This window comes from Fusarium keratoplasticum, chromosome 2 (genome assembly GCF_025433545.1).
Source record: "Fusarium keratoplasticum isolate Fu6.1 chromosome 2, whole genome shotgun sequence".
NCBI lineage: Eukaryota > Fungi > Ascomycota > Sordariomycetes > Hypocreales > Nectriaceae > Fusarium > Fusarium keratoplasticum.
Genome location: NC_070530.1, coordinates 470030 through 497999, shown reverse-complemented (window position 1 = coordinate 497999; position 27970 = coordinate 470030). Strand labels below are relative to the sequence as shown.

The 27970-nt window shown below is 54.1% G+C and overlaps 8 protein-coding genes across 8 annotated transcripts; 6 read left to right on the top strand and 2 right to left on the bottom strand.

Moving 5' to 3' along the window:
• Nucleotides 1-52: 52 nt before the first annotated feature.
• On the bottom strand, nt 53-2868 carry NCS57_00205700 (uncharacterized protein; the record flags this gene model as incomplete). Its single annotated transcript, XM_053052097.1, has 5 exons — nt 53-877; nt 921-1321; nt 1365-1808; nt 1858-2179; nt 2227-2868. 5 exons carry the CDS (start codon nt 2866-2868, stop codon nt 53-55), a joined length of 2634 nt encoding a protein of 877 aa, XP_052917343.1.
• Nucleotides 2869-3405: 537 nt separating this feature from the next.
• Nucleotides 3406-4506, top strand: NCS57_00205600 (uncharacterized protein; the record flags this gene model as incomplete). The annotated part of the gene is made up of 1 exon (XM_053052096.1): nt 3406-4506. One exon carries the CDS (start codon nt 3406-3408, stop codon nt 4504-4506), a length of 1101 nt encoding a protein of 366 aa, XP_052917342.1.
• A 219-nt stretch (nt 4507-4725) lies between these two features.
• On the top strand, nt 4726-6504 carry NCS57_00205500 (Ribosome assembly protein 4; the record flags this gene model as incomplete). The annotated part of the gene is made up of 3 exons (XM_053052095.1): nt 4726-5064; nt 5121-6190; nt 6252-6504. 3 exons carry the CDS (start codon nt 4726-4728, stop codon nt 6502-6504), a joined length of 1662 nt encoding a protein of 553 aa, XP_052917341.1.
• A 5789-nt stretch (nt 6505-12293) lies between these two features.
• On the top strand, nt 12294-15169 carry NCS57_00205400 (uncharacterized protein; the record flags this gene model as incomplete). Its single annotated transcript, XM_053052094.1, has 3 exons — nt 12294-12316; nt 12401-15072; nt 15129-15169. The coding sequence occupies 3 exons, from the start codon at nt 12294-12296 to the stop codon at nt 15167-15169; spliced, it is 2736 nt and encodes a 911-aa protein (XP_052917340.1).
• Nucleotides 15170-16312: 1143 nt separating this feature from the next.
• On the top strand, nt 16313-17514 carry NCS57_00205300 (uncharacterized protein; the record flags this gene model as incomplete). The annotated part of the gene is made up of 2 exons (XM_053052093.1): nt 16313-16382; nt 16439-17514. 2 exons carry the CDS (start codon nt 16313-16315, stop codon nt 17512-17514), a joined length of 1146 nt encoding a protein of 381 aa, XP_052917339.1.
• A 636-nt stretch (nt 17515-18150) lies between these two features.
• NCS57_00205200 (uncharacterized protein) lies at nt 18151-18504 on the top strand (the record flags this gene model as incomplete). Its single annotated transcript, XM_053052092.1, has 1 exon — nt 18151-18504. One exon carries the CDS (start codon nt 18151-18153, stop codon nt 18502-18504), a length of 354 nt encoding a protein of 117 aa, XP_052917338.1.
• Nucleotides 18505-18663: 159 nt separating this feature from the next.
• On the bottom strand, nt 18664-20442 carry NCS57_00205100 (Catalase; the record flags this gene model as incomplete). Its single annotated transcript, XM_053052091.1, has 1 exon — nt 18664-20442. One exon carries the CDS (start codon nt 20440-20442, stop codon nt 18664-18666), a length of 1779 nt encoding a protein of 592 aa, XP_052917337.1.
• A 3496-nt stretch (nt 20443-23938) lies between these two features.
• On the top strand, nt 23939-27925 carry NCS57_00205000 (uncharacterized protein; the record flags this gene model as incomplete). The annotated part of the gene is made up of 4 exons (XM_053052090.1): nt 23939-24048; nt 24102-24505; nt 24564-24629; nt 24684-27925. 4 exons carry the CDS (start codon nt 23939-23941, stop codon nt 27923-27925), a joined length of 3822 nt encoding a protein of 1273 aa, XP_052917336.1.
• Nucleotides 27926-27970: the final 45 nt, after the last annotated feature.

Genomic DNA, 27970 nt, shown 5'->3' with positions numbered 1-27970 from the left:
GCCCCAGATGTCGCGTCCAGAGAGAACCGATTCGCCCCCACCAGCATCTCCCCTACTGACTGTCTAGTCGCTCCATGCGAATGACGAATTCTGTCTGAAGTTGTTTCAGGTACTCTAGAAGTACTTCTTCGGTGCCCGAGTCACGGGCTTGCTTCAAAGCAGCCCAAAGGTTGAGAATCATGTTGCGGCGAGCCAAAAGTCGCGATGACTCCGAGCTGCGCTTGCTCGCTTCTCTCTTGCGTCGGAGATCCTTGGCCACCTCCTCTGCCTTGTCAATGAACCCCTGAGGCAACCCAATCGCGCGAGCCAGATTGATGCCATAGTGCTCATCTCCAACAGCACCCGTCGTTGCTTTGTACAGCATCTTTATGTGAGGCAATCCGTCTGCTGTCGTTGAGGTTGTAGCTGCGAGGTGAAGATTCAATACACCAGGACGCTGTGCGAACGCGCGGGTGAGATCGCTAAAATGGGTCGCAAACCAGACCGAAGCCTTGCTCTGGATCAACGCCTCCGACATGGCAATGGCAATGGCCAAGCCATCCCTGTTGCTCGTTGCACGACCCAGCTCATCAATCACAGCAAGACTCTTGTCGTTGATGTTCCTCAGAATGAAGGCCATTTCTCGCATCTCGACTGAAAAAGTTGAAAGATTGCTTTCAATGTTATCGTCAAGTGAGACTCTGGCAAAGATGCTGTGGACGATGGAAAACGCGGCGTACTTGGCAGGGACAAATGACCCAATCTGTGCCATGATCTGGAGCAACGCGACCGCTCGGATGTAGGTGCTCTTCCCACTCATGTTACATCCGGTGACGATATGGAAGGCATATGATTCTGACGCAAAGTAGTCGTTGGGCACGAAGCCATCGTCCATGGTCTGCCTCGTTAGATTCCTCCTGCTCAACGCCGAGACTAATTACCTTGTCAAGAACAGGATGCCGAGCACCCTTTAATGCCATCGCCGTATCAAGTTCGGGCCTCACGTAGTCTCTCGTCGTGGCGAGTTGTCCAAAGCTCGAAACCATGTCGACAAGAGCAATTGATTCGCAGAGTCGGAAAAGATGCGGCACTTCTTGACGAAGATCGGTTATCAAGGTCTGTATAATGTTGTCGCTTCGCAAAACAACTTCGTGTGCGGCATCTGCAAGTCTCACGTTGAGCTTGATCAACGCCAAGGTTTGGCATTCGATCTTATCCTTCTTTCGCACGACATTGATGAACTCGTCGGGAAGGGGGCGACCCTCGAAATCGGCCGCTCGTAGACGAAACCAATATTTGCGACCGTTGTCATACTTGAGACTGGCACCGAACCCATGGGTTTCTAGCATTGTTAGCAAACCTTCGCGTTAAAAGGGTCATAATACCATTTAGACGATCGAGGTACTTGTGAACCTCCTCAGTCTGCTCCTTGTAAGTCTGCCGCGCGACATCCAACATGCCGTTGATGCCTCCTTTGACAGCAAAGGTCCGTTGATTCCAAAGGTCCAGGGCAGACTTCATGTAAGTAACATCCGCTTCGATTGTGTGTCGAATCTTATCGAGACCACGGTTTGTGAGCTCGGGGTGGCAAAGGTCTCGAATTTTGACAAGCAAGTCGCATGTTGCGGGTTCCAAAGCTATGTAGAGCTCAGAGACCGCCTCGAGGAAACTTTTCACCATCAAGACCTGGTTGATCTGTTCCTCCACTTTCTGAATGGGCATATTCTTTGGGACGACGATTAGCTGCAACATGGTGAGCGTCTTTCCCTGCGAGAACAATCGAAATACCTTTGTCAATATATTCTCAGTATCATGAAAGAGTTTGAGAGCTGCATACTTTTAGCCCAGGAACTCTATAGCATACACGAGCTGAATCACCTTTCCGGATTTCACGAAACATCTCCTCGTTGGTCGTCAGCTCATCTAGAGCTTCGTAGCGGGGAGTGATGTACAAGTCGGCGCGTGTCGGTGGTTGCAGGATGCTGCTTCGGAGCATCCGAGCCCCCATTGGAGTTGTTGTGTGGTTCATCAACCCAAAGAGGGAGTCTTTCGACTTGGGGTTCCGCAGATTCTGCATGATCTCGAGAGACTGAATGGCAGAAATATCAATCATCATGGTGTCTTCGGAGGGGCGATATTGAATACGGAGAGAATGCGGCACAAAGTTAATGGAAAAGTGCTGCTGGATGTACTTCATGGCCTGTGACCTAGTCAGCTATGGTCGCAGGTACCTGTGAGGGAACTAACTGCTGCAAAGGAGCTCAGAGCGTAGAATTTGCCCTGGGTAGCCACCTTTAGAGGTTCAATATCATCCTTGAATGCCAGGTTATTGATGTACTCCAGGCCATCTGACTCGGACCAGGCAGAGCGATCTTGTGCGCCAACTTGAGACTCCTGAACGAGATCGGTCACAAGGGAATAGAGGCTGTTGGGCTTGTTTGGGGGGCAAGCAGTAGACATGAAGAGAATTCGCGATGGAGCAGCCATTTGAAGGGTATGGATGGTCTTGATGTAGGATTGATTATCGCAGATCTGGCTGATGATAGCTTCACCAATGGAGACGTTGACAAAGGCGATACCCACCGAAGGGGAGACGGCGCGAGCCTCACTGATGGCGCAGATGATGCTTTGAGCTTCGCTAAGGCCGAGTATCGAGGATACGTTTGCATTTCGTGACTTTCTCTCCTGAGGAGTACCAGGTCGAACAGTAAGAGGCCGAGACGTACCAGGTCTTGGAGTGGTTCCCGCTGCCGAGTGCTGTGTGGAATGGCTCAGGCTTGACTGCGGTCTCTCGTCGATAGGGAGACTTGGAGTGGATGAGTTCTGAAAGTAGCTCGAGGACGACCAACTGTCGTTTGTTGGTGGTGTTGAACGCAACATGGTATCCATCTCCAAGGTTTTCGCTCGTTGATGTCGCCGGAAGTTTGATGTTGACGCATGCTCACTCAGAGAAAGCTACGTGGCCTCGCCCGAGAATGCGTTGACTTCATTTAAACTGGAGGGGAAGGTCCAGATATGAGGTCCTTCCCGGAATCCCCTCCTTCCACATCTTTGCTGGGTAAAACTGGAAGGCGCAGTCCTGGTCCACAACTAGGTACCTAATCCAGAAGCACCCGACGTCTCAGCCTTTCATCTTGGAATTTCCTCTCTAACATAGAAGCAAACAAACATTCAGCATCACCAGTCCAGATTGTTTAGACATTCATCAGTATCTGGGTTGCGAAAAGACGACAAAGCGACACAGATATCGCACCTGCCGTGTGTAAGCCGCGGATGGATGGAAGCTTCCGGAGTTTATCCGAGTCAGCCGGAAATTCCTCACTCCTCCCCGCCGGCCGACACGTCGGCTCAGGCCTGACACCGGTCAACGCCCAAATCCACACATCGTTGAGCTCCGAACGCGTTGATCGCGTTATCGAACTCATCATGTTCGGCATTCTGGAGGCCGTGTCGGTGCCCCATTCGGGCATCTTCAACAGCTATGAAGATCTCTTCAAGGAACTCAGTGACCGCATGGAGAAGGATGGCTACAAGATCGTCAAGGCGAGATCTCATCGCGGCAAGGTGGGCGGTGCCGACGTCCCAGGGAACGACATTGTCCGATGCGATCTGGTGTGCGATCGAGGCGGCCGTCCCTACCGATGCATGGCGACAAAGCACAAGACGACAACCAAGAAGACGGATTGTCCATGGAAGGCAAAGGCCGTCCACCGTAAAACCATGGGAGGATGGGTCTTGACCATCACCTGCGACCAGCACAACCACGAACCCGGCACACCCGAACCACCGACCCCCGAGCCCGCGAGCGAAGACGAGAACAATATTGTTGAGGACCTGGAAGGTGAGCAGAACATGGATTCAGGTGTGACGCCGCTTCTGACACAATGGCCAGATGACGGTCCTCAACCTGATGCCGAGACTCAGGCTGCGATCCATGTCGCCGGCGTCTCCAACGCTGTCCTCCGCCTGACCGGCGACACCTTCCATCAGTTTAAGAGCGAATATCGCAAAATGTCGCAGCCAGAGCGCATCGGCATCTTGTCGCAGCTCCAGCTCCGCATTGCTGCCATCTATGCGGTTCAGAACGAGGATGTTCAGCGGCAAAAGAGACAAGAAGCCCAAGATAAGCGGCATCGTCAGATCGAGGAAACTAAAAGACAATCCTCGGCGCAGAAGCAGCGGGCTCGACAGCGGCGTCAAGTAGCGGAACAGACCCAGCAGCAGCAGCAGCAGCAGCAGCAGCCGCCTCAGATGCATCCCCAACACGTTCAGCAACAGCCGTTGCCGCAACAAACCTCGCAGGCCCAAGTTCAAGCCCAGCAAGCCCAGCAAGCACAACAGGCCCAGCAGGCAGCCCAAGCGCAGGCGCAGGCTCAAGCCATGATGCAATCGCAGCTGTATCTGCCGCAAAACCCACAGCAGACTCCCATTCCCGTACCTGGAATGGATATGCCGCAGTTCCAGCATTACGCTGGGCCTCCTAAGCGGATGCGTGGTCGGCCATCACAGGGCGGGCAACAAACCTAAGGGAGCTAGATGGGATGGATGACTTTTCGGCGTTTTCGGGGAATTAGGCGCTATGTTTTTCATGATGAGGCACACGGATCAACCTTGAAAGTTGAAAGACGCATTGGCATGGCATGGATGGACATGTCACTAACAGGAATGTGTGGAGACCGCGGCCAAATTTGTTAGCAGATTACAATACCAACCGAGTACGAGTCCTTAGTCGGAACTCTGTGCGCTATGAGTTGCTGCAGCTCCTCACCGCCAAAATTTGTCAAAGATTTTGCCAAACTGCCCCACCATGCCACGGATTCTATCAAGAATCTTGACCTTTACATAGGAATTTCTCTTGCCATGGCGACAATTGTGCCTCCGCCGTCTAAACGGCAGAAGCGGGAGGAGCTTGAGCGCTCCCAGATTCAGCAGGATGTCACAGCGATTGCCGCGGGACCGGCCGGGTCCTTCAAGGCCCGGTTCTTGGATGGAGATGGCAACCAGATGGCCGATGTGATCGAGGTGCCGCTTGCCGACGCTTCTGAGAAGAACCTCTCCCTCCTACTGAATACTTTACTGGCAAGGGTATGTGCGGTTCCGCTGGAGACTTGACGTGTCCCTAACATTATGTGCCCCTCCAGGAAAAGGAAGAATTCCTCCCATACCGATTTCGAATTCACATCCCCGACTCCGACATCATTGTAGACCAATACCCTACCGATCTCCTCCAGCTCCTTCGCAACCATGGCATCGAGAACCCTTTTGAAACTACAGTCACGCTCAGCGCCGAGCCGCAGGCCGTGTTTAAGGTCCAGGCCGTCACGCGCATGTCTCACCGGATACCTGGCCATGGCGAGGCGATTCTGGCTGCGCAATTCAGTCCCAAGAACAGCAACCGACTGGCGACAGGCTCCGGTGATAAGACGGCGCGGATATGGGATACTGATACTGGAACACCCAAGTACACCCTCTCCGGGCATAGTGGGTGGGTGTTGGCGGTTGCCTGGTCTGCGGATGGTGCAAGACTTGCGACTGGAAGCATGGACAAGTGCATCCGTCTCTGGGACCCCGAGACAGGAAAGGCCGTAGGAGGCCCTCTGACAGGCCATCAAAAGTGGGTGACCAACATTGCCTGGGAGCCTTACCATCTCTGGAGAGACGGGACGCCACGGATTGCCAGCGCCAGCAAAGATGCAACGGTTCGAATCTGGGTTGTCAACACCGGCCGGACCGAGCATGTGCTTTCAGGGCACAGGAGCAGTGTGAGCTGCGTCCGCTGGGGAGGAGAGGGCCTCATTTACAGCGCTAGCCATGACAAGACAGTCCGAGTGTGGAATGCTGAGAAGGGAACTCTTGTTCACACCTTGTCGGCTCATGCTCACTGGGTTAACCATCTCGCGCTCTCAACCGACTTTGTTCTCAGGACTGGATTCTACGATCACACTCCTGTGCCAGAGACTGAAGAGGGCAAGCGAGCAAAGGCCAAGGAGAGGTTCGAGAAGGCGGCCAAGTTCCAGGGCAGGATCGCGGAGCGGCTCGTCTCGGCTAGCGATGATTTCACCATGTATCTCTGGGATCCAGCTCAGGGCACCAAGCCTGTGGCGCGCATGCTTGGACACCAGAAGCAGGTGAACCATGTCACCTTTTCCCCGGACGGCTCCCTCATCGCCAGTGCTGGCTGGGACAACCACACCAAGATCTGGAGCGCTCGGTAAGGACCAACCAATGCTCTACCCCATCAGTTTCTGCAGCTCAAGCTAACCAACCGACAGGGACGGCAAGTTCATCAACACGCTCCGCGGACACGTGGCTCCCGTGTACCAGTGCGCGTTTTCAGCAGACTCGAGGCTTCTCGTGACGGCATCCAAGGATACAACGCTAAAGGTGTGGTCGATGGCGTCGTGCAAGCTCGCCGTGGACCTGCCGGGCCACCAGGACGAGGTGTACGCGGTCGACTGGGCGCCGGACGGCAAGAGGGTTGGCAGCGGAGGCAAAGACAAGGCCGTCCGGCTTTGGCGGAATTAGAATCCCGATGTTTGTTTTGTTTTTTTACACCTACAGTCTTGGGCGAGATACCCCTGAAGTGATTTCAGTCCCTCACGAATCTGCCGTACCAATCCGCACGTCCAGCCGTGCATCATGTTTCGGAAGCGGTTCCACTGGCTGACAGGTCCCAAATCAGTTCAGTTCAGTTCCTCAGGGCGCAGCGGCAGAGTGAAGAGAGGCGTGCTTATCTCGAGGATGCGATCCAACCTACCGAGCATACGCGTGGCACCACACGATTGTCCACAATTACTCACGTCGTCGAACAACTGGGCTCCAAATTTCACGCATCGTTAAACCCTTTTCCGTCTGCATCGAGGCACAGTACCTACGTGCGAGGCAAAGACAGATCATGCACGTACGGGAGTTGGCTGGGCTGCCTGCCTCTGGGCTTTTGTGACGGACAGGGTCGAGATGCAGGCAAGCCCCCATGGCCCACAGACGATGAAAGTGCCATGGAGCCTTGTCCTGGTCTCGCAACTGTCAGGCGGCGGGTACTGCCTGTGCTTGAACACCCCGATAGTGCCGATCTACTGTACTATAACGGGACGGTACGGTGCGCTCGTGGAGGCTTGCAGAAGCTCTTCCCAGCCAACGACTTGGGGATGTCGCCATGTGGAACGCTCATAGGTTCGCTTGGGGGGTGATGGGGTGAGGGTTTTTGGAGTCGTAGCACCCCGAGGGAAACCCGGCCAGAGAAAGGTATAGCGGGTCCGGGCTTGAGGAGGGGGTTTCTTGGGCAGTGAGTGAAGCTCACGATAGCTTCGAATTTACTAGAAAGTGGTGTTGTGGGGTAGCATTGGAACCCAGAGCTGGGGACCTTGGAGCCCAAGGGTCGTTCGGGCCGTTAACTTGACACCCATCACGAATACACGGTCTGTTGGAACTGTCTAGAAGGCTCGGTCTGGTCTTGGCCCTGGAGAAGAGCGCGCGCGTCAGCAACGGTAGTTGGGTCGCGCACACAATGTCTCGTCCTCTTTTTATTCGCCTCCATAAGCAAGCAAGGACAGGACGCAGCAACAAGCGTTGCAACAGCCTCATGCTGCACCAACACCGATCAGGAACAGGGCCAGGGCCCAGCTCTGACGCCTCGTCCGCCCTGCCCTGCCCAGCCTCCCCCGTCGGGTCTTCTCGGGCCCGGTCCGGCATTGCGTCTTTACCAATGTTCCATGAAGCAAGATAGAGCACGTCGACGTCGAAAGAGCCAGTAGCTTTTCTTTTGCCCATGCGAGCAGGACACCCACGAGGCTTCTCCACCGATCGTGAGTGGATGAGAACCCCGCCGGAAAGCAGCGGGACTGGACTTTGAGACGACAAGATTACCCTAGAGATGTTGCCCAGGTTTTCGAGATTTGACATCCACAGGTGGAACCGCCGGTTTGTGCGGGGGCGTCGGGGCCAAGACGGCGGGTGAGGTTACTGCACCAGGACGGGGAAGAGGTCATCTGGACGGATCCAGTTGCCAGTCGAGATGGACAAGTTGGAGACGAGTTGAAGCCATCATGGACTAATAGCGTGGACTATACGCTCCAGCTAATGCGGACTCGAATACCTCATGATCAGGCATCTCGCTCGTCATGGCATCCGAAAACGAACAGGCAACGAACGACGCACAATTACCGAACGGCACATGGCAATCTCTCCATCCCATCGCCGAACATGACCCCATTGAGCGACGCTGGTCCGGTCCCGTGGCGGCCGTCCGAGGGAGCCCGGGACTCCGGCCGGCTGTGGGCAAACGGGACTTTTCAGACTGGAAAGCCGAAGAACCCTGCTTCTGGGGCCGAGCATCTCCCACATTGCACATTCCATTCGATACGTACAAAAGAGAATCTCGATTCGGAGGGGGTAAAGCAAGGCAGTCAGATCATTTGGCGCAGAAAGAGTTGGGGAACAATGACTTTGCCCAGGCAGGGGAGGAGGAGGCGGGGAGGGGGGGACCATTTGCTGATGGCTTGCAGATGAGACACATGGCTCAGACATCTTGGTAAGACGGCATGGGGCCGTGTCTCTAATCACGGCATGGATGAGTCGCCTCGAGGTTTTTGTTTGGCTGCTGAGGCTGTCTTGAACAGAGCTGAGGGTTTGCCCGGTGACGGGCTGAGTCGATGCTCTGATAGCTGATGCTCAAAACAGTCATGATGGGAGTGACAACTTCAGTCATGATTACCATGTGACACGGACCTCCCTCTGAAGCCCTTGGCCCATACGGTATTATACCCATCCATGCCATGCCGTTATCCCGGGGCTGGGGTTGATCGGTTCTGGGTTGTTCTAGGCCAAGAAACTTTGAAGCGGCACAGGGAGGAGGGAATTACTCCACCAAGCAGCCTGGGACGAATGATGAGGCAGAGGCCAAGATGATGGATATGGATTGCGAAGCTGCGGGGTGCAGTCAAGGTTCTCAAAGAGCCCCTAGTACGAGATAGGATCCCCTGAAGATCCCCTCTCCAGGGTGATGGATGCGTTGCTGATGTCGTAGTCAGTAGTGCGTGATGATGGATGGAAGTGTGAGCTTGATGGGCAGGTTGTTATCTGATGCCAGTACAAGCCTTCAAGTTCAACCACCGAGGAGCAGCATCTCCAGTCCCTACCAACCAAGAACCAGCCACTTGCAGAAAAGAAACAAAAAAAAGGGAGCGCGAAATATCCCAAGTCAGCAGCAAGCCTTGCAGGTTCCAAGCATGGCAACCCGGGAGTAACCATCAAAAGGGTACGCCACCAACCAGAAAAACAAGAACAAGGTCCACAGAGAGATGTAGCCCATGCAGTTCTGACCCCAATCGCATGGTCCATGCGGATCTGGCCAAGCATCGGGGCCGGCCTGCAACGGATAAAGGAACTACAGGGGAAGTACTGTAGAACGTGTCGGGTACTGTGAAAGTGGTGATGTATTATCCTGGTGTGTGGGCGAACGGCGAGACGGGTAGATGAGACCGAGGAAACGGGCCGTAAGAGACGGCGTGCGATATCAAGGACGGGCCGGTGCATTTCGACAAGGGCATCATGACGAGACTTGATAAAGATGTGTGTACATGCTGTAGATTATCTTGAGTAAATTTAGCTCCTTTCTTTTTTTCACTCATCCAAGGCGTGCTTCTGCGTGGATAATCCTAGACTGGGGGAGCCACCGAGACTCCGTGTTGGAGGATCGAAAGCTGAATGGACAGTCAGAATCGGTCTTGGCACGCAGAGGCGAGGGCGTGCGGCGCTGTTTTGATGACGATGCTGGCTGGCTGGCTGGAGGGTTTTGGAATGCAGCCCACCGCATAATGTTTATTCATGGATACTTGGCTTGCTCTCGAATAGCCGGTCGTCGCCTTGCGGGCCGCTTTCGATGTGATGCATCGCGAGTGGCAAAGGACGTAGATGGACGATTGGATAGACATTGCTCTCGATGTATTTTTTGCTTTTTCACTCTGTTGGCCTTGCTATGTCAACTATCGATCGTCGGTTTACATAGTCAAGCGCCTTGTCACTCCTGGTGGGTGTTTTATCCCCATGTGTTTGGCTAGCTGTTAGTCAAAGAAAAAAAAAAATTGTCCCGGCGTCAGGTGAATGAATGCGGGTGCAACATGGCATGGGTTTTGAAGTGCATGATCGGCGAGACGAGTTTGGAGGGTGTGTCGATTTGGGAGGCAACCGGGAAGAGGAGAAGCAGAAAAAAGGGTAGCATTGAGCTTTTTGGTCTGGAGCTCTCCCGAGCTGTAGGGGAATCCTTGTCGTGATGCTCGGCTTGGTTTTAGGTTGGGAAATAGCTAGTTGGAGCTTTGAAGCTTGGGACGATCTAGGGATGAGGGCTAAGCGCGAGTAATTAGTCTGTGAATAGTGTATTCGAGAAAAGACAGATTATGAACAGTGACGATTATAACTCTCTTTGTTAGACTTTCAGTTGAATTGGCCAGCTCCCCCCAGATCCTGTAAGTGAGGCACATGCTTGGTGGTGATTGCCCTATCCCGGCAGTTCCTAGCGAGCTTCAGTAAAAACCTCAAACTGACAGTGACATCAACCAACCCGAGAGCAACCTCGACATCCACCATCTCGTTATCATGCCCTCGTTTTCAGTCAACCGGAGGCATCTCTTCCGCTTGACTGCTCACGGCACCTAGAAAAAAAAACCTCGCTTCGCCTTCCCCATTCATCAGACTCACCTGGAATCGGCCATCCCATCCACACCTTTAACTGTCCGGACCACAAGCACCGTACCTCTTGAGAGAGCATCTTTCTACTGCCACACCTACCACACCATCGTCACCTATCAGATACTGCACACAGCTTGTTGCATCACAGCGCGGCCCTCGTGCTTTGTTGGTGGCAGTCCCAAGTAGGTGGACATTTACTCTTGTCATCAGCCCCATCTTTGACTCTCTCGTCAATCATCGCATCGCATCGCCATCCCTGCCCTGCTCGACGCGCCCCTCCCCCTCCGCCCTGGGCCCGTGTTTAGCCTACCCGCTAAGACAGAATCCAACCCAACCGACGGGTCCGTCCAAGGAAGAAAACAAAGAATAACGAGACTTTTTGCGTGGGCCACACCCGCCCGCCGTGCATCGGTCGATGCTCCGAGTTTCGTCCTGTTCCTCTTGAGAGAATTGGAGGAACAGGGCCTGACATGGGGTAGAAAGCACTCGAGTAAAAAAAACTCGTCAAAAACTTGCATTTTTATACCGAGTCACTCCCCCCTCGTCAGTTCTCCCTCCCCTCACTCTCCCTCAAGTCCCACCCCCCTTCTCTCCATCCCAACCTTCACGGACCAAAGCCTCCTTGCTAAGTTACTTGTTTCTTGCTTTGGGCTTGGGCTCTCAACGTTTATTTTACCGAAGCCCGGCTTGTTTTCTCAGACGACGTCACGACTTTGTTTCTGTTGAATTGCCTTTGCCTTTACTCTCCTGCCCCTCTACCTCTACTCTATTGCTCACTTATTGACTACCCTCCCCTGCCTGTTACTCATCCGTCCTACAATATCAACGTCTTCGTTTGATATCATCGTTCTGATTCTCCACTTGCGGAGGCATTGGTCAGGTACCAACAGTTTGGAGGCTCAAAATTCCCATCCGGCAAAAACACCAGCAAGCATTACGTCAGTGCTCACACCGGGTGCATCCTCTCTTCTCCCCGACCTGGCAAAATCACAAGCCCTGTTCTGTCGTACAGGTTCTTCCCTGTTCCATGAGCTAGACCTATAAGCCAGCTGTCTGCTCACTCACCATTGACTGTTGATCCTCGCCTCATTGAAAAAAGGAGCAACGAAGCAGCGGCCTCGGAGCTGTCCAAGCTTGGGCGTAGCACTCTCGAACCACCTGACGCCGACCCTGAATCTCACGACACGGCACAACGGAGCTCAGCGCAGCACGGCGACGTCGGAGATTTGCTTTGTTACTTCCAAGGATACAATCTCGTGTGTTTCTTCTTCACTTGACTCCTTTGGCACCAGACTTCTGACGACAATTCAGCCATACAATCCTGTACTCATTCCCGTCACCACCACACTCTTGCCACGGCCATTTACAGCCAATCGCATCTGCGACAAAGAGGCGTTTGCCTGCGACATAGCGACCGTCAGGCCTCAACAAAAAGCAACACGACTGCCGCTCTGACTGCCAATTCTGCCTTCACATGAACTCGTCATACGGGAGCTTTCAACAATCTCAATAGACATCGGATTCTTCCGCCGACTATACTCTGGTTTCTGGCTCAGCCCGAAATACGCACATATCCTCTTTTCGCATCCTACATCTACCTTTAGACGCGCTTCTCACACATCTTCAAAATGACCGTCTTCGTGTGTTCTCTGTACGTTTCCCTCGCTTGTCTTATCGACTCCCCGCTTGACCCCTCCCTTCATCTTGGGCTGCACTAACGCGAACGCGACAATAGCTTCCTCCCCAAAACCATCCATTTCACTCTCCCCGGTACTCCTCCTCCCGGCGCCGATCCCTCAAGACGCTCCAAGCCCGCGAAATCTTCCAATGCTGCTGCTTCGTCGAGTTCGCGCCCGCAACCCCTCGCGCGACAGCCGAGTCTCTTCCAGACCCAGGACGACCTGACCCCTCCTCATACTCCGACTGAAGACCCCGAGTCGCCGAACCTATTCGCCAACGAAGATGGCTTCCGGATACAATTCCCCCACGCCGTAAACTCGCCTGAAGGTCAGGATTCGCGGACTTGGGGCAGCCGATCCAACCAGCCCAAGTCTCGCGCCAATTCTCCTCCCCCCGCAGCCCTCGCCGAACACAGCCGTACGATACAAAAGGCCCGAGAGCTCGGCCGCCAGGGCGTGTTACAGCCCAGGTCGCTTGTCCGGAGTGACAGCCACGATCGAGTCTTTGCGTCAGCCAACTGGATGGTGGTGAATGCGGATCAGGGCAACGGAGGACTGCGAAACGCCGCCGAGGCCGCCTATCGCGATGGCAAGCTTGACGACTATACCTGGGTGGGAACCCTGGGTATGCCGACCGATGCTCTTGAGGGCACTCAGCAAAGGCAGGACATTGAGGATACGCTTGCCAACGAGCACAACATGTTGACCGTGTTCTGCTCTGACAAGGACTTTGACGGCCACTATGCTCACTTTTGCAAGCATATCCTGTGGCCCGTCTTCCACTACCAGATCCCCGACAACCCCAAGAGCAAGGCTTACGAGGATCACTCGTGGAAGTACTATGTCAATGTCAACCAGGCCTTTGCCGACCGCATCGTCAAGAACTGGAAGCGCGGCGACGTCATCTGGATCCACGACTACCACCTGTTGCTTGTCCCCGGCATGATCCGTCAGAAGCTCCCTGATGCCAAGATCGGCTTCTTCCTGCACGTCGCGTTCCCCTCGTCAGAGGTGTTCCGGTGTCTGGCTGTTCGAAAGGAGCTTCTGGAGGGTATGCTCGGTGCTAACCTCATCGGCTTCCAGATCCACGAGTACGGACGTCACTTCCTTCAGACTTGCAGCAGGCTTTTGAGCGCCGAAGCGACACCAGATGGCCTGCAGCTGGAGGATCGGTTTGTTGACGTTATTCACCTGGCGATTGGTATCGACCCCATCAGCCTTCGCGAGCACCTAGAGGACCAAGAAGTGGCCAAGTGGCTACAGATCATGCAGGAACGTTACAAGGGCAAGAAGCTCATCGTGGCTCGTGACAAGCTTGACCACGTCCGTGGTGTCCGCCAGAAGCTGCTGTCTTATGAGCTGTTTCTTAACAAGAACCCCCAGTGGCGCGAAAACACAGTCCTCATCCAGGTCGCCCTGTCATCTAGCGAGAAGAGTGATCTTGAGGCCACCGTCTCCGACATTGTAACCCGAGTCAACTCTTCATGGGCTAATCTCGCATATCAACCGGTGGTTTACCTCAAGCAAGATATTGATTATGCTCAGTATCTTGCCCTGTTGACCATTGCGGATGCGCTCATGATCACCAGCCAGCGTGAGGGCATGAACCTCACATCTCACGAATATCTCTTCTGCCAGGACGGAAAGCTTTTCCCTGAGAAGAAGCACGGCTCCCTGATTCTGTCCGAGTTCACTGGTACTTCATCCCTCTTCAACAAGAACGAGCTGGCCGTGAACCCCTGGGATTACCGACAGTGCGCCGACGCTATCAAGCAAGCTTTGGAGATGAAGGAGCCCGAAAAGGAGAGACGATGGAAAAACCTCTACGACCGCGTGGTGAACCACACTGGCTCTCACTGGTTCAGCGAGTTCCTTACTCGTCTGGATGTGGTGTATGAGGAGCAGCACAAGCGGGACCAGACCTCTGTCCCTCGCCTCTCCATCCAGTCTTTGTCTACCAAATATCTCAAGGCACAGCGTCGACTTTTCATCATCGACTATGAGGGTACCCTGGTGAGCTGGGGTCCTGTGAACCAGATCATTCCCGTCAGCCCTCAGCGAACCCTGGACGTGCTAAACGATCTTCTTCTCGACGAGCGTAATACCATCTACGTCATGTCGGGCCGCCGACCCGAAGAGCTGGATAGAGTCTTCCGCCGAGTCCCCAACCTGGGATTGATTGCCGAGAATGGATGCTTCCTCAAGAGCCACGGAAAGGACAAATGGACTGAGATGGCCGATCTCGAACACATCAAGGACTGGAAGGAGTCGGTGCGACCCATCATGACATACTACCTCGAGAGAACCCCTGGAGCCGAGATTGAGGAGCGTCGCTGCAGTCTCATCTTCCACTACAAGAGTGCTGAGGACTACGAGACGGCCTGTCGCCAGGCATCAGACTGCGCCAGCCATGTCAACGACGCTTGTGAGTCACAGCGTGTCCACGCCATTGCTCTCGACGGTTGTATTGCTGTTGAACCCATCGACTGGACCAAGAGAACCGCCGCCAGGAAGGTGTTTGAAACCCTCAAGGAGGAGATGAGCTCTAATGAGGTTCACAAGACGCCTGTTGACTTCTTGATGGTTGTTGGTGACGGTCGAGAGGACGAAAAGGTGTTCAAGTGGGCAAACAGGCTGCAAGAGGATAAGGCTGTGCAGAATGTCATCACAGTCAGTCTCGGTAACCGCAACACCGAGGCAACCGCCACTCTTACGCAGGGCGTCAGTGGTATGTAACCCAGCTGACCCGGATGTAACCAAGATGACTTGCTGACTCTACTCTAGGTGTTCTTACTTGTCTCCAGAGGCTGGCGGCTCTCGCCTGACTAGAGGCCTATTCTGGAATTCTTGCATGGTATTTGCTTGCATGTCTTTGTGCCGTTGGCGTTGGGTCAGCGGGCGCAGGGATATTTCTACCAGGAGCTGGACAAACAATGGCTCCACAACACCAAGAGATGTGATTCTCTGATAGCTTTTCTCCATTGTTTCTCTTATGTCGTTTTCCTAGTGTTTACTTTTCTTATGTCAAGAAAAAAAGACGTGGTAATGATTCCACGGGGAGACGATGGTTACAACATGGACTTTTTTTTCCTTACTACTTTGCACACTCTCGCGAGTAATGTTTCAACATGACACTCAACTCTGAAAAAGTGCCGTGTTTTTTTCCTGTAGCTTAGTATCATTCGTTATATGTGTTATTCATGAGGTTTGGGGAAGACGGAACGGACAGACAATGGGCAGGTTTCCAAAGAGGTTTGTTTAGAATGGAAGACGGGGGTTCCTGGGATGTAGAATTCATGGCTATGAAAGACATGGAAATGTCAATAAAACATGATGGAAAGGACTTGGCGTTTCTACCTGTCATTGTGTGGTTTGTGTTTCACCATTACTCGTTCGGTTCGATTCGATCCTTCTCACCCGCGGCCGTTTCCGCCCCGGCTCCGCTCCGCTCAGTTTTCCAGAGCAAGGGTAGGTTTCCTAATGCAACGGTCAAAGGAACGTTTCCGTCGAGTCAGCATTTGACCCATGCAGCGCCGTTTTTGTCACGATTATGAAGCTCTTTGTTGCCCACTCATTATGACATCACGGTGAAAAGCTACAGGGGCCTCGGTGAGCGCCAGGTGAGCTACTCGACCAATGAGGGGTCTCTGAAACTGCCGCCGTCAGCACTGCGCCCTGGCATTTACGAGAAACCCTGGGATGGATATGGGAGCAACCCCGCGGCCCGCAAAAAAAAAGGACACAGAGCGACATCGGCGCGGGGAGGGGATTCGGAAGGGCGGCAGAGTCAGTCAGCGAAGCTATTGGAACTCTCTTTGTTCTTTCTTATTTATCCTCCTTATTCCGCGTCGATATTCTTTTGCTGTGAGTCGATATACTTTTCTCGGGGGTATTTGATATTGACCTTTGTGGCTGCAGCTCAATTGACCGTTACAATTTTTGGGTACTCATCGTCCGACACACACAAGATGGCTGCTTTCCCTCCTCCGCCTGTCAACACGATTGACTGGTCCAACGTGGGCTTCAAGGTCCGCGAGGGTACGACATTGGACCTTTTTGACCGTCGAGTCTTTTGTGACTGATTGTACATCTAGTCAACGGTCACATCGAGTCCACCTACTCGAGAGAGACAGGCAAATGGACACCCCTCCGCTTCGTCGCCGACCCCTTCATGCGCATCCATGGCATGGCTCCTGCGCTCAACTACGGACAGCAGGCCTACGAGGGTCTCAAGGCCTTCCGAACTCCCGGCGATGAGGGCATCACCGTCTTCCGCCCTGACCGCAACGCCGTTCGTCTTCAGCACTCGGCCGATGTCGTCTCCATGCCCCATGTCCCCGTCGACATGTTCCTCGAGGCTGTCCGCGCCGCCGTCGCCCTCAACGCCGAGTTTGTGCCTCCCCACGACACGGGCGCTGCCCTCTACATCCGACCCCAGCTCTACGGCTCCAGCGCCCAGCTTGGCCTGTCGGCTCCCGAGGAGTACACCTTTGCCGTCTTTGTCATCCCCACCGGAGTCTACCACGGTGCTCACCCCGTCAAGGCTCTGATCCTTGAGGAGTTTGACCGCGCTGCCCCCAACGGCACTGGAAACGCCAAGGTCGGAGGCAACTATGCGCCCGTGCTGCGCTGGAGCGACAAGGCCCGCGAGGAGGGCTTCGGCATCACGCTGCACCTGGACAGCGTCAAGCACGAGGAGATTGACGAGTTCAGCACCAGCGGCTTCATCGGTGCCCAGGTCAACGGCGACGACGTCACCCTGGTCGTCCCCGACTCCCACTGTGTCATCGACAGTGTCACGAGCGACAGCATCCAGGAGCTCGGCCGCAGCTACGGCTGGAAGGTCGAGAAGCGACCCATCAAGTACGGCGAGCTCAGCTCCTTCAGCGAGGTCTTTGCCGCTGGCACCGCCGCCGCCCTCGTTCCCATCCGGTCCATCACCCGACGCAGGGACGGCAAGTCCGAGACTCTGACTTATATCCCCGACGGCCAGGAGGAGCCCGGCCCTCTGTTTGAAAAGCTGCTGAAGCACCTCAAGGATATCCAGCTGGCCAAGGCCGAGGACAAGTTCAACTGGCGCTTCCCCGTCAGCGCGGCCGACAAGGAGGTTGCTGGTGCTGCTAACGGAGGACGCAACGGGGATGCCACGACGGTGGACCAGATGGACTAGATATCCACGGGAACGGAAAATGAGTCAAGGCGAACGGCTTTTTGTTTATAGTGAGCATGTTGAAAATTCAAGTAACAATGTCATTTTGACCTACATCAAAGACGCACAGACTCACCGTTCCAACCTGGTGTTTGCCAACCCTCGCGATACTGACCCGTCTTGTCTCGTTACCTCCCAAACCCGAGACCATGTTTGCCCTTTCCCCTGCCCTCGCTCGGGATCGGTCACTTACACTGGGTGGGAACCCGCGTTCACCCCCCCTCCCGGTGCTGGTACCTCACAGTGAGCGGCTCGCCGCATGGTGCACACTAGGACGGACAGACCAAGGCAAACACACTGGGCGGGCTGCCGCTTTAGGGTCCCAAGACCCGAGGGGGCGGAGTGTAACGAACGGCACTTTGGGAAAAAAGGAAACGTTTATATACCATGGGTGTCAGACGTGGTGTGTGTGCGAGGGAGGATATTGTTACGAGGACGCGACGACTGAGTCTGTGATTCAGTGCCTTCTCAACACAGAGCTCGACCTAGATAAAGGGGGGATCAGGCAGCCTTGTCTCCATCACCGTTCAACTCTCATCTACCAAATATTTCCTATACACGAAACCTAGATCGACATTCCTCGAAAAAGCTAGCGACATGTGCACCTACTCTTTCCAGCGCATGGTCTGCTCCTGCGCCAAGGGCCCCGAGTGCCCTCAAATGTCTCGCGGACGAGTCATGATCGGCGGCGAGGCCTTCCACTACATCGACCTGTTCTACGCTGTCGACGACCTTGGTTCGGCGTGCGACTACCAGCGGAGACTGTTTGGGCGCAACGCGAGCCCAACGATGCACTGCCCGCGGTACGCCTTCGACGCCAAGCGTATCATCAAGGGGAGCTACCGCAAGACGGATCTGGCGTGCGTCAAGTGCGCCGAGACGTGTGCGCCGCCGAGCTCGAGGTGGCAGGCTCCGGGGAGGAATGAGGTCAAGGATGAGGTCAAGGGGTAGATGTCGGGGAGGGACAGTGCCGGGGCGGCCCCACACAGATCGGGGTGGGTCAGAGATGTTCGGAGCTTGGTGTTGAACTACGTACTATCGTTCAAAGTAGTAGAGCAATCGTTGAAGAATAAGTTGGCAATTTAATCTCTTGTAAAGCTATTTATCTTCTTACTTACCGTTGACACCGTTGTTGGCCATGCCCTTGTGCATACCCTTCTTTGGACCTCCGTTGTTATCACAAACGCTCCGGCCCTTGTTGGAGATGATGCCATTTGCGAGTCTGTTCTTATCGTCCTTCGCCATACCGTTGTGCGTTCCGTTGAAGCGCATATTCGCAATGCCGTCGTACCCCTTGATGCCCGTCGACTTCTCCAGCCGCTCCGCAATGTCGGGGTCGACCTCGCGGAAGATGGCGATCTGCCTCTTGAGAGGCTCCTGCTGCTTACAGAGGGCCATCTTGCCCGTCACGTTGCTGATGAAACGCTCCCTGGCGGGCTCGTCGAACACACGCTGCCACAGGGCACGTGGCGCGTTGAAGTCCTCGGGGCGGATCTCGCTCAGGAAGGTGATGGCTTCGCCGGTGAAGTGGCCGTGTGTCTTATCCATGTCCACAGTTCGTTGGCGGAACTGGATGGGGTCGATCGAGGAGAGGTAGTTGGGGCGGGCGCCTTGGTTGAAGAAGGCCATTTGACCGTCGCGCTGGAAGTTGCCCTGCTTGAAGGTGGTTCGAGGGGCGTTGACCGGCAGCTGCTGATAGTTGACACCAATACGGTGACGGTGTGTATCAGGATAGGAAAAGAGACGAGACTGTAGGACGGGGTCCGCAGACGGCTCGATACCTGGAGGCATGTGCGAAGGGTTAAAGGCGACCTGCTCAATCTCGGCAAAGTAGTTGACGGCGTTCTCGTTGAGCGTGAACTCGCCAACCTTGCGACGAGGGAACTGCTTCTGTGGCCAGACGTGGGTGAGATCAAAGACGTTGATCTTTTGCTTCTCCCACAACTCCTCGGCCTCCTTGGGGGTCATGGTCTGAATCTCGACGGACCACTTGGGGTAGTCGCCTCGCTGGATGGCTTCGTAGAGGTCCTTCTGGGAGTAGTCGGGAGAGTACTTTGTCGATTCTTCCTGGGTAATAAACTTGACGCCCTGCATCGACTTCATGTGGATCTGGCAGTAGACCCAGTCACCATCCTTGTTGACGAGCTTGAGCGTGTGGCCGGAGTAGCCGTGCATAAAGCGGTAGCCGTCCGGGATGCCGCGATCGCCCATGAGGATCATGACCTGGTGGATCGACTCGGGGTTCTGCGAGAGGTAGTCCCAGAACATGAAGGAGTCGTCGGCGTGTGTGAGGTGGGTTGACACATCACGCTTCTGCGTGTGGATAAAGTGAGGGAACTTGGCTGGGTCGCGCAGGAAGAAGACGGGCGTGTTGTTGAAGACGGCGTCCCAGTTACCCTCGTCGGTTCTGAATTTGACCGAGAATCCACGGGGATCTCTTGCTAGATCATGAGAGCCCGATTCGCCGCCGACCGTGGAGAAGCGCGCCGTGACGGGACACTTCTTTCCTTTCTCCGAGAACAGATCCGCAAGGCACAGATCGGGGATAGGATCCGTACACTCAAAGAAACCGTGAGCGCCGCTACCCTTGGCGTGGACGACGCGCTCAGGGATGCGCTCGCGGTCAAAGTGCGAGAGGAGGTCGATGAGGTGAAAGTCCTGGAGCAGGAGTGGCCCGTTCTCGCCGCAGCGCTGGGACTCGTAGGGATGGGGCATGGGGACACCGTTGCTGGTGGTGTAGATGGCCTCGGTGGAGGGCATCTGGCGATCCTTTTCGTAGGAAGAGAACTGGTTTGCCGCGTGGGCGGCGAAGGACATGTCTGTTGCTGCTGGCGCCATGGTGATGATATGTAGCAAAGGATGCGTTGTTTGTTGTAAGTCTTGAGTCATCCTGTGCTTCCCTCTGAAAAGACATTGGCCTCTTATAAGGGATCGAGATGGCCTTCATCCTGTCATGGACATCGCGATGGGCGATGCCATCCCGGTTCGGGGAAGCCGCCTCTCATTGGTCATCGTCGATCTATGACGCAGTGAAGCATCGGCAAACAAGGCGTGAGAGTCTTCCGGATGAGGTCAAGCCGATGGGTGTCGTGGATATTCATGACCATTACGATGGAAATCATTGGCCGATGAAGGATCGGATCTCGAGATGGATGATGCGGTGCTGGGTTGGAGGATCTGAGTGCCCGGGCGTTGTTGGTGGTTGATGGAGTTGTAGTGTCTCTACATTAGGTAGGTACCTAGGTACGCACTGCTCAAGGTACCCCGCCCCAGTGTTATACTTCTAATGCTTCTACTGCCAACTGTGGGTGGTTCTGTGATAAGGTCCTATGATTGCATTACACAGGCTTTGATTGGCCTATCTCTTTTGGTGGATCAGCTTGGAGTAATGATGGGATCCATGGGACATGCAGTCTTGGAGCTTCATCCCAGAAGCTCTTCACACTCACGTGATCCTCTCTTACCTTTGCTGGCAATAACACTAGTGAGCGGGACGCTTGTGGTGGACGGCATCGACAGGGATCTTATTGGACAGGTGTCAAGCCAACTCCCGTGTCATCATTACTGTAGTTGCATTGCATAAATTGACGTTTGCTTGATATTGACGCTGTTTCATTCGTAGACCAGCGGTAGGAAAAAGACAGGAGACTGATTCTGGTGACAATGTTGTCAAGACCGTCTCCTACATTCCCTTCACCCTTGGCCAACGAATTCACAGAGAAGACTATAGCTCTAGACCCTAAAGGGCATCTGCTATCTCTGGCGTGTTGGACCAGTGATGGGCGTGAACCATACACCACTACGAACGGTAGCCGACACTGCAAGTTAGCAGACAGTTACGCGCTCCACTATCCCATGAGCTGTCAGAAACCTCCAGAGCGGTCACGACAGGGGGCACAAGTCAATCACATGGGATGATTGCTATCCCATTAGTACACAAGGACCCCCAGGCCGTCTCGCCCAGTGTTATTGGGATAACTGAATCATGTGGTCAGGATGGTCTCGTTTGTTAAGATGCTATGCTATGAATACTTACTTCGTAAGCAAGACTTGGTAATAATGCAAGTGTCCCTCTGATCAATGGGTACGATTGAGTTGACCCCCCTGTCCCCTGTAGTGACCAGGTCGGAGCTCCTTGCCACCTTAAGGGATGATTGCTATCCCGATCTCCAGGCTGTACCTCGCCCCAGTGTTACTTTTGTAACAGTTAGTGTGTGGGGTGAGAGGTCTTGTTGTTTAGACCTTATGATCGGGCTACTTACTCCTCAGGCGTACGTGGGTGAGAATGATGTATTGCCGACAGAGAGCTTTGATTGATTTATGGCCCTTGGTGGACGAGGTCTTTGTGCACTGATGGGGCGGCAAGAAGAATGTGGGTCTGATAGCTTACGTTGGTGTTACACAGGAGGCCCCTCAGCTGTTGGGTGGGCAAACAGATTCCGCCGTTCAGATTGATGACGCTGCCGATATAACCACACTTTTGAAACATGGTGCTTTGAGTGCCTTCTGCCTGGGCAAAGCTTGGTGTTGATAAAAGTATCTCGGATGGAACTACGCAGATGTGGTTGGCATAGACTCTCCGCCAACGTACGGGCTCTGCAGGCGGTAGAAAAAGCAACCAGGCGATCCACACCACAAGCTTGCCTGCCAAGCCCGACGGAAGGGATCAATAGAACTGCCATCGTTGTTTCTAAGATTAGTCTCTGAGAATGGCACTGGCGCTGGTGGATGGCCCAGAGACCCCTTCAGAGCAACCGGCCATCCGTTCCGTAGATCGCTAGCTGGCCCACTGAGAGTACCCAGGGCACCGTATTAGACATTGGAACTGAGTGCTGGGGACCCCGAAACGTTGGTAGTTTGCCCTTTGATTTCCCTGGCGATGCGAAGCCCATTGGCCCATGTTACGGCACCCAGGACCAGCAGTCAAGCCACCAACCTCCCGGATTATGAATGGGATTGGCCCAGGGCTCCGTCCCGTGTTGTAGGTCTAGTGAACCCAAGAGCCTGGTAGATGGCCCGCATCATGCTAAGCACGTTGTAGACAGTTGAATGTGCGTGATGTAACACTGCCGGAATTGCTTTTAGATGCTCGTCATTGCCCATGGGTCGCTAGACTATCTTGGCAAACCAGGGCCTAGAATTTCCTGCTTCTTTTGCGTGGCGTGAGTCCTCTGGATGAGCTCAGAAGCGGCATTTGGGGTGGTCTGTGGTCCACGTCGCCCCCCCAGCTGCGCAAACGCCGGGCCACTACTAAGAGAAGAGAGTACGGGGCGGGCTCGCCGCTCATGATTTGTGTTGAGAACTGACAAGTTTGGTTCCATGCTTGCCGAAAGAATCTGGAACCAATTTTGGACCTGGCAGCCCGCCACCTGCACAAAGAATACGGTGACTGCAAGGCAGCCTGGTTCAGCCTGGTCGCTGCAGGATGGGTTCCTGAAGAAAGAAGGGGTTATGTGGGATGGAGGCGGGGACTAGAACGAAAAGGAGGAGAGAGAAGCAATCCAACTGAGCGTAGAAGTCATGTCGAAGGTTCCATTAGCCACCTGTCTCAAGCCCGCTTCAGGTGAAGAACAGGTAGAAGCAGGCTGGCTGCGATGAATGCAGGGCACAGACACGTGGGGTCGGTGCGGGAGCATGGGGACAGGGCTGAGGGGAGGTGGAGGGCATGTCATGCTTGGCCGACTGTTTGTTGCCACTGATGCTTCACATCCCTGTCTGGGTTGAGATTATTGAACTTCATTCCGTGCTGATATTGCAGAACACGGGAAGCTGCCAGACTAGCTGTTCAATAATCTCCCACAGCCGTGATTACTTTTCGATACAGCCTCTTTCTATAGATTGGTGTTTTTTGGCATTGGTTTTTTGGTGCGGGTATGTGTCAAGAAATAAATTCTTGGCTATTGCGGGAGAAGACTTCTCGAGAAGGATAGACAACCGATTCAGTCTCTCTCATTGCTTACCTGACTCTATACGGACCCCTGAGCTCAGGAGGAACCGTGGAACAGAATTTGACCAGCGTCATCCTTTCTGTTGTTTCTTTATGTATCATATATCAGTTCTCCTATTCATGCTAGCCAAACATGGCTCATTGGTAGCTTCAGCTTCAGCTCAACCTGGTCCTGACTAGTATCAAAGACTCCATGTCGGTAATGCTGCGCGAGAACGGGGGTACGTATTCGCCCACCCCGGCAATCACCCATCTGCCAGAATGGCGCAGGAGCTTGAAGAATGATGGTGAAGCTGATATCTCATCCCTGCTCCCCAAATCTGTGAAATCTAGAGAGTTTTCGTTGCGTTAGACACACCTTCAGAAACGACTTTTTTTACCTTGAAAAAATCATTGATTCGACCTACGCTCAGCTAATCCATTCAATACTCGATCACAATGAACGACCTCATTACCAACGTTTTTTTCATCCTGGCCATGCTGGTGGGCGTTGTCCGTGGCGTTGATCTCGAAGATTTCGTCAACAACTTGAACACAGACGTCGCACCGTGAGTCTTGGATGACATTCTAGTATAAGTCTTGTCTGCTAAGCGATTCTAAGCTTACTCGCACTCTTTGGTGAAAGAATCACCATGCAATTTATTGCACAGGCCGTGAGCTTTGCGGATTGTTTCACCTTGGGGATGGTACCTTTGGGTATCATCACAATCATGGTCAGCGCTATCCGAGTCGGCGGCCCGACTTTGCTCAAGGCGATCGTGGGCCGCGCAAGAGAGAATATGGCGGTGCCGGAGCTGGAGCTCATGTCCTCCACCTCCGAAGAAGTTTGTGAGTTGTATAACGGCAAGCACATCGTGCGGTGCCTTGGGTCAGGGTCCATCGGGCAGTACATCTGCCTCTTCAGAGAGGGGCTCGACAACAGCGAGGCTGCGACTGAGGATTTCGGAGTCAAGTTCATGACGCTCAGAGAGGCTCTCCAGGATGGGTCCCTCATCCGGACCAAAGGTGTTGGGCTCTTCAACAACAGGATGAATAAGATGAAGGTGACTGACAAGTATCCTAGGTCCCGGTGTCGTAGATGAGATGCGAAGGAAACTTGAGCGGATCTGCGAAAGGTTTTACCGAACCTGTATGTATTGTTCTCGCGCCCGTCATCCATTCTTCCAGTACTGACGCCTCATAGTTAGTCTCAGCAGCCCGGAGGACGACCTGGAGTTAGGCAATCTTTCCAATCCCCGCCCCCTAGTACCCGACACCCGGCCCACGTTGACTGTCATCTATGACATCGAGCCCGAGGCGCCTAATATCGCGCTAAATCTACAAGATACCTACAAACGAACGAGGATCGTGATGGCTGCCTTTCTTGGGGCCCTCGTGCAGATGGCGGCTGTGGGAGTCTTTGTCTACGTGGATAAGGACCCAAAGTTCCAACTCAAGAACGACAAGCCCATACCCAGCTATGCGCTTCCGACTGCGATCACTGGAACCGCGTGTATGGCATTTGGTATATTTCTCTGTGCTCACGTGGTCGAGAAGAGTACTACAGAGGCTTCCTATCGGGCGGGTGACAAGTTCGAGATGTGTGTCTACTGGGTCCAGCGTGGGCAGACGGTCAACGACCAAGTGTTTGAGCCGTTTGTTTTGAGCCACGACAAGACTTGCTCTATTATTTCACAGTCTCGTCGAAACAAGGCAAATGGTACTGTTCTGTCATTCAAAACAGTTGTCGGTGTCCTGTTTGGCATTTCCGGGACTATCATACAGTTCGTCGGTCTCAGGGGTATGCACTCGGTCGCATCACTGGCACAGCTAATTGCTATTGTCGTCATGACTGCCATACGATGCATCGCACGAACCGGTTTAACCAGTTCCTTCCGAACAGTGAAGCCTCGAGTTGGCTATGAGCTGGACTGGCTGGCCAAAAAGCTGGTGGTGACGCCCAGAATCACCACGGAAAGCCCTCTGATGTCCCCATGGATTATCACCATGACTAGGGGAGCTCGCCATCAGGCTCTCGAGCCATTGACTCCGGAAGTGAACCATTTGCTGCCAGTCTCGGAAGCACAAAGTATATTAGCGACGCGGCGAGGGCTGAGCAAACTCACACAGATTCCTCACGAATCGTCCCAGAAGGCGGTAAACCTCGCGACTGCCCTGGGCGAGGCACTCAACATCCTTTTCCCCAAGGGGCCAGGAGTTGGAGGAGCCCGGGGGTTCCGATGGTTTCTCACTGCGCGTATTCACGGACAAAGTGACAACCAGCTGGTGTGGATCGACCTGCCATTCAAGGAGGGCAGGTGGAGCCTCGAAGTCGATGATCTCGTCGCAGTTCTATCACTATGGACATCGGTGAACCCCAGCGAAGATGAGATGTCGGCCGAGCAGATGTGGGAATATATCGCCCCCACTGAAGACCGACGCGAAGCCGGTACGGAACTCTACATACCAGAGGCCTACGGGGACGAGAGACCGGTGATTCAGGACATGAAAACCTGGGCCCCCCAAGACCATGAGACACTGGAGGCGATCAGGGAAGTTTCGGAAGGATGGGGGAAGGTCAACAGATCCTCTTTCTTCACTGGGAGACATGGCTCGCGCATTGATGAATGCGCCACAAACCTATTGTTCTCGTTCGTGTGGTCTATGGCGATGACGCTCGAAGACCCCCTCTTGGGCAAAACAGAAGCTAGGCGGAACGCTACGAGCAACTCCGATGAGGAGAGACCTCTGCTTTGGAATAGTCATCTGGCTCGGCTGGCCAAGGCTTTCGCCAAAGTTAGCGTCAGGTCGGAGCAAGCAACTATGCTGGAGATCATATGGGCTTTGAGCGTGGCAGGCAAGCTGCCATTCCCTCAACCCTTATTCACCTCCATGTCGGCGATGATCGTGAAAGGACGCAGATTAGGGGATGTCAACCTGTGGCTCACCAAGGCTACCAGAGAGGCCAGATTCCTGATTGAAACATACGCGAATGGGACTAGCGGCATCAGCGAATGCAGTGCCGCATGGCTGCTGGACCTGCTTCACAGCATGCAGGATACATCCAACAAGTTTGGCCAAAGCTATGGACCAGCGCCCGACAACGAGCAATCCTGGGATGTCTTTCTCTGGGGACTAATAGAGAAATACACAACAGCCGATTTCCGAGGAAGCATGAAAGAGCTGTATAGTCGTCAAGGTCGAGGGATAAGCTATCTGTTCTGCGAGACCGCAAGTGGGAGGTTGCTGGCACATCTGAAAGTCACACCTCTACACAGGAGGGCAATGATTCGAGACATGACCGGCGTGGGCGTGCCCCCCGAGCAGAATGCCTTTGTTAACGTTCAGGATGTTTGCAACTGGACGCCGCTACATTACGCGGCTGCGAACCGCAATGTCGAGGTTGTCAAACACCTCCTCGATCAGCATGCCGACATTGGTCTTAAAGACCATAGCGGGCTTACAGCAGCGCATCATGCCTGCTTATCGGGGTGCTGGGAAACCCTGGGGATGCTCCTTAAAGAGGGTGCTGGCTTGAAGGACCAAGCCAACAATGGGGCGTCTCTGATGCATCTGGCGGCTGGGAATGGCCACTTACACATCGTGAGAGAGCTCTTGCAGAAGGAAGCCCAAGGTCAGGCAAGGAACAGCGCTGTAGGAGAACTCTCTCCCACCCTCTCGACCCTGAGAGACTTTGACGGCCGCATGCCAGTGCACTGGGCTGCAGCCGAGGAACAGAACCATGTCATGGAGGAGCTCAAGGCAAACATTAACGTCCAGGACTACTATGGCTGGACTCCCTTGCACATAGCTGTGCTGACTGGGAGGGAGAATCTTGTTGAGATATTGCGCATATTACCGGTAAACGTAGAGATCAAGGACGTGAAGGGTCGTACACCTCTCATCCTAGCGTGCCGGAGGACGGATTGGGTCGCTAATGAGGCTATCAAGAGTCTTGTTGCCAACGGGGCGAAGGTGGACCCGGTGGATTTGAAGGGCAGAACCGCACTCCACCACCTAGCCTCCAGAGGGGCTTTCACGGACATTGCTTCCATTCTCATCAAGAGCATGGATATGATGTCTTCTCGATGCCTCCTTAACCAGCCAGATAAGGCTGGCTTTACGCCTCTGCGCCTGGCCGTTTCGAATGGGCACACGGACTTTGTTGAGCAGTTCCTGGAGGCAGGCGCCGACACCCATGACATCCACCACTTGACGCTCCTGGCCTCAGGCCTCAATGGGGCAAATACTGATGATGAGGCCTATCGGTTGACCAAGACGCTGCTTAGACATGGTTGTTCCCTCCGTCCGAGATCGAGAGATGGCGAGCGTCCCATCGACATAGCCAGGCGTAGGAATTTTGCCCGGGTCGCAAGCTATCTCGAAGAGCGGCAGGAGGAGGAGGAGAAGGCAGGGAAGAGCTGGCGCAATTGGCTCTTGATGTAATAACTACGCCAGTCGATAGTCGAGTGCTGATCAAGTAGGGATTCA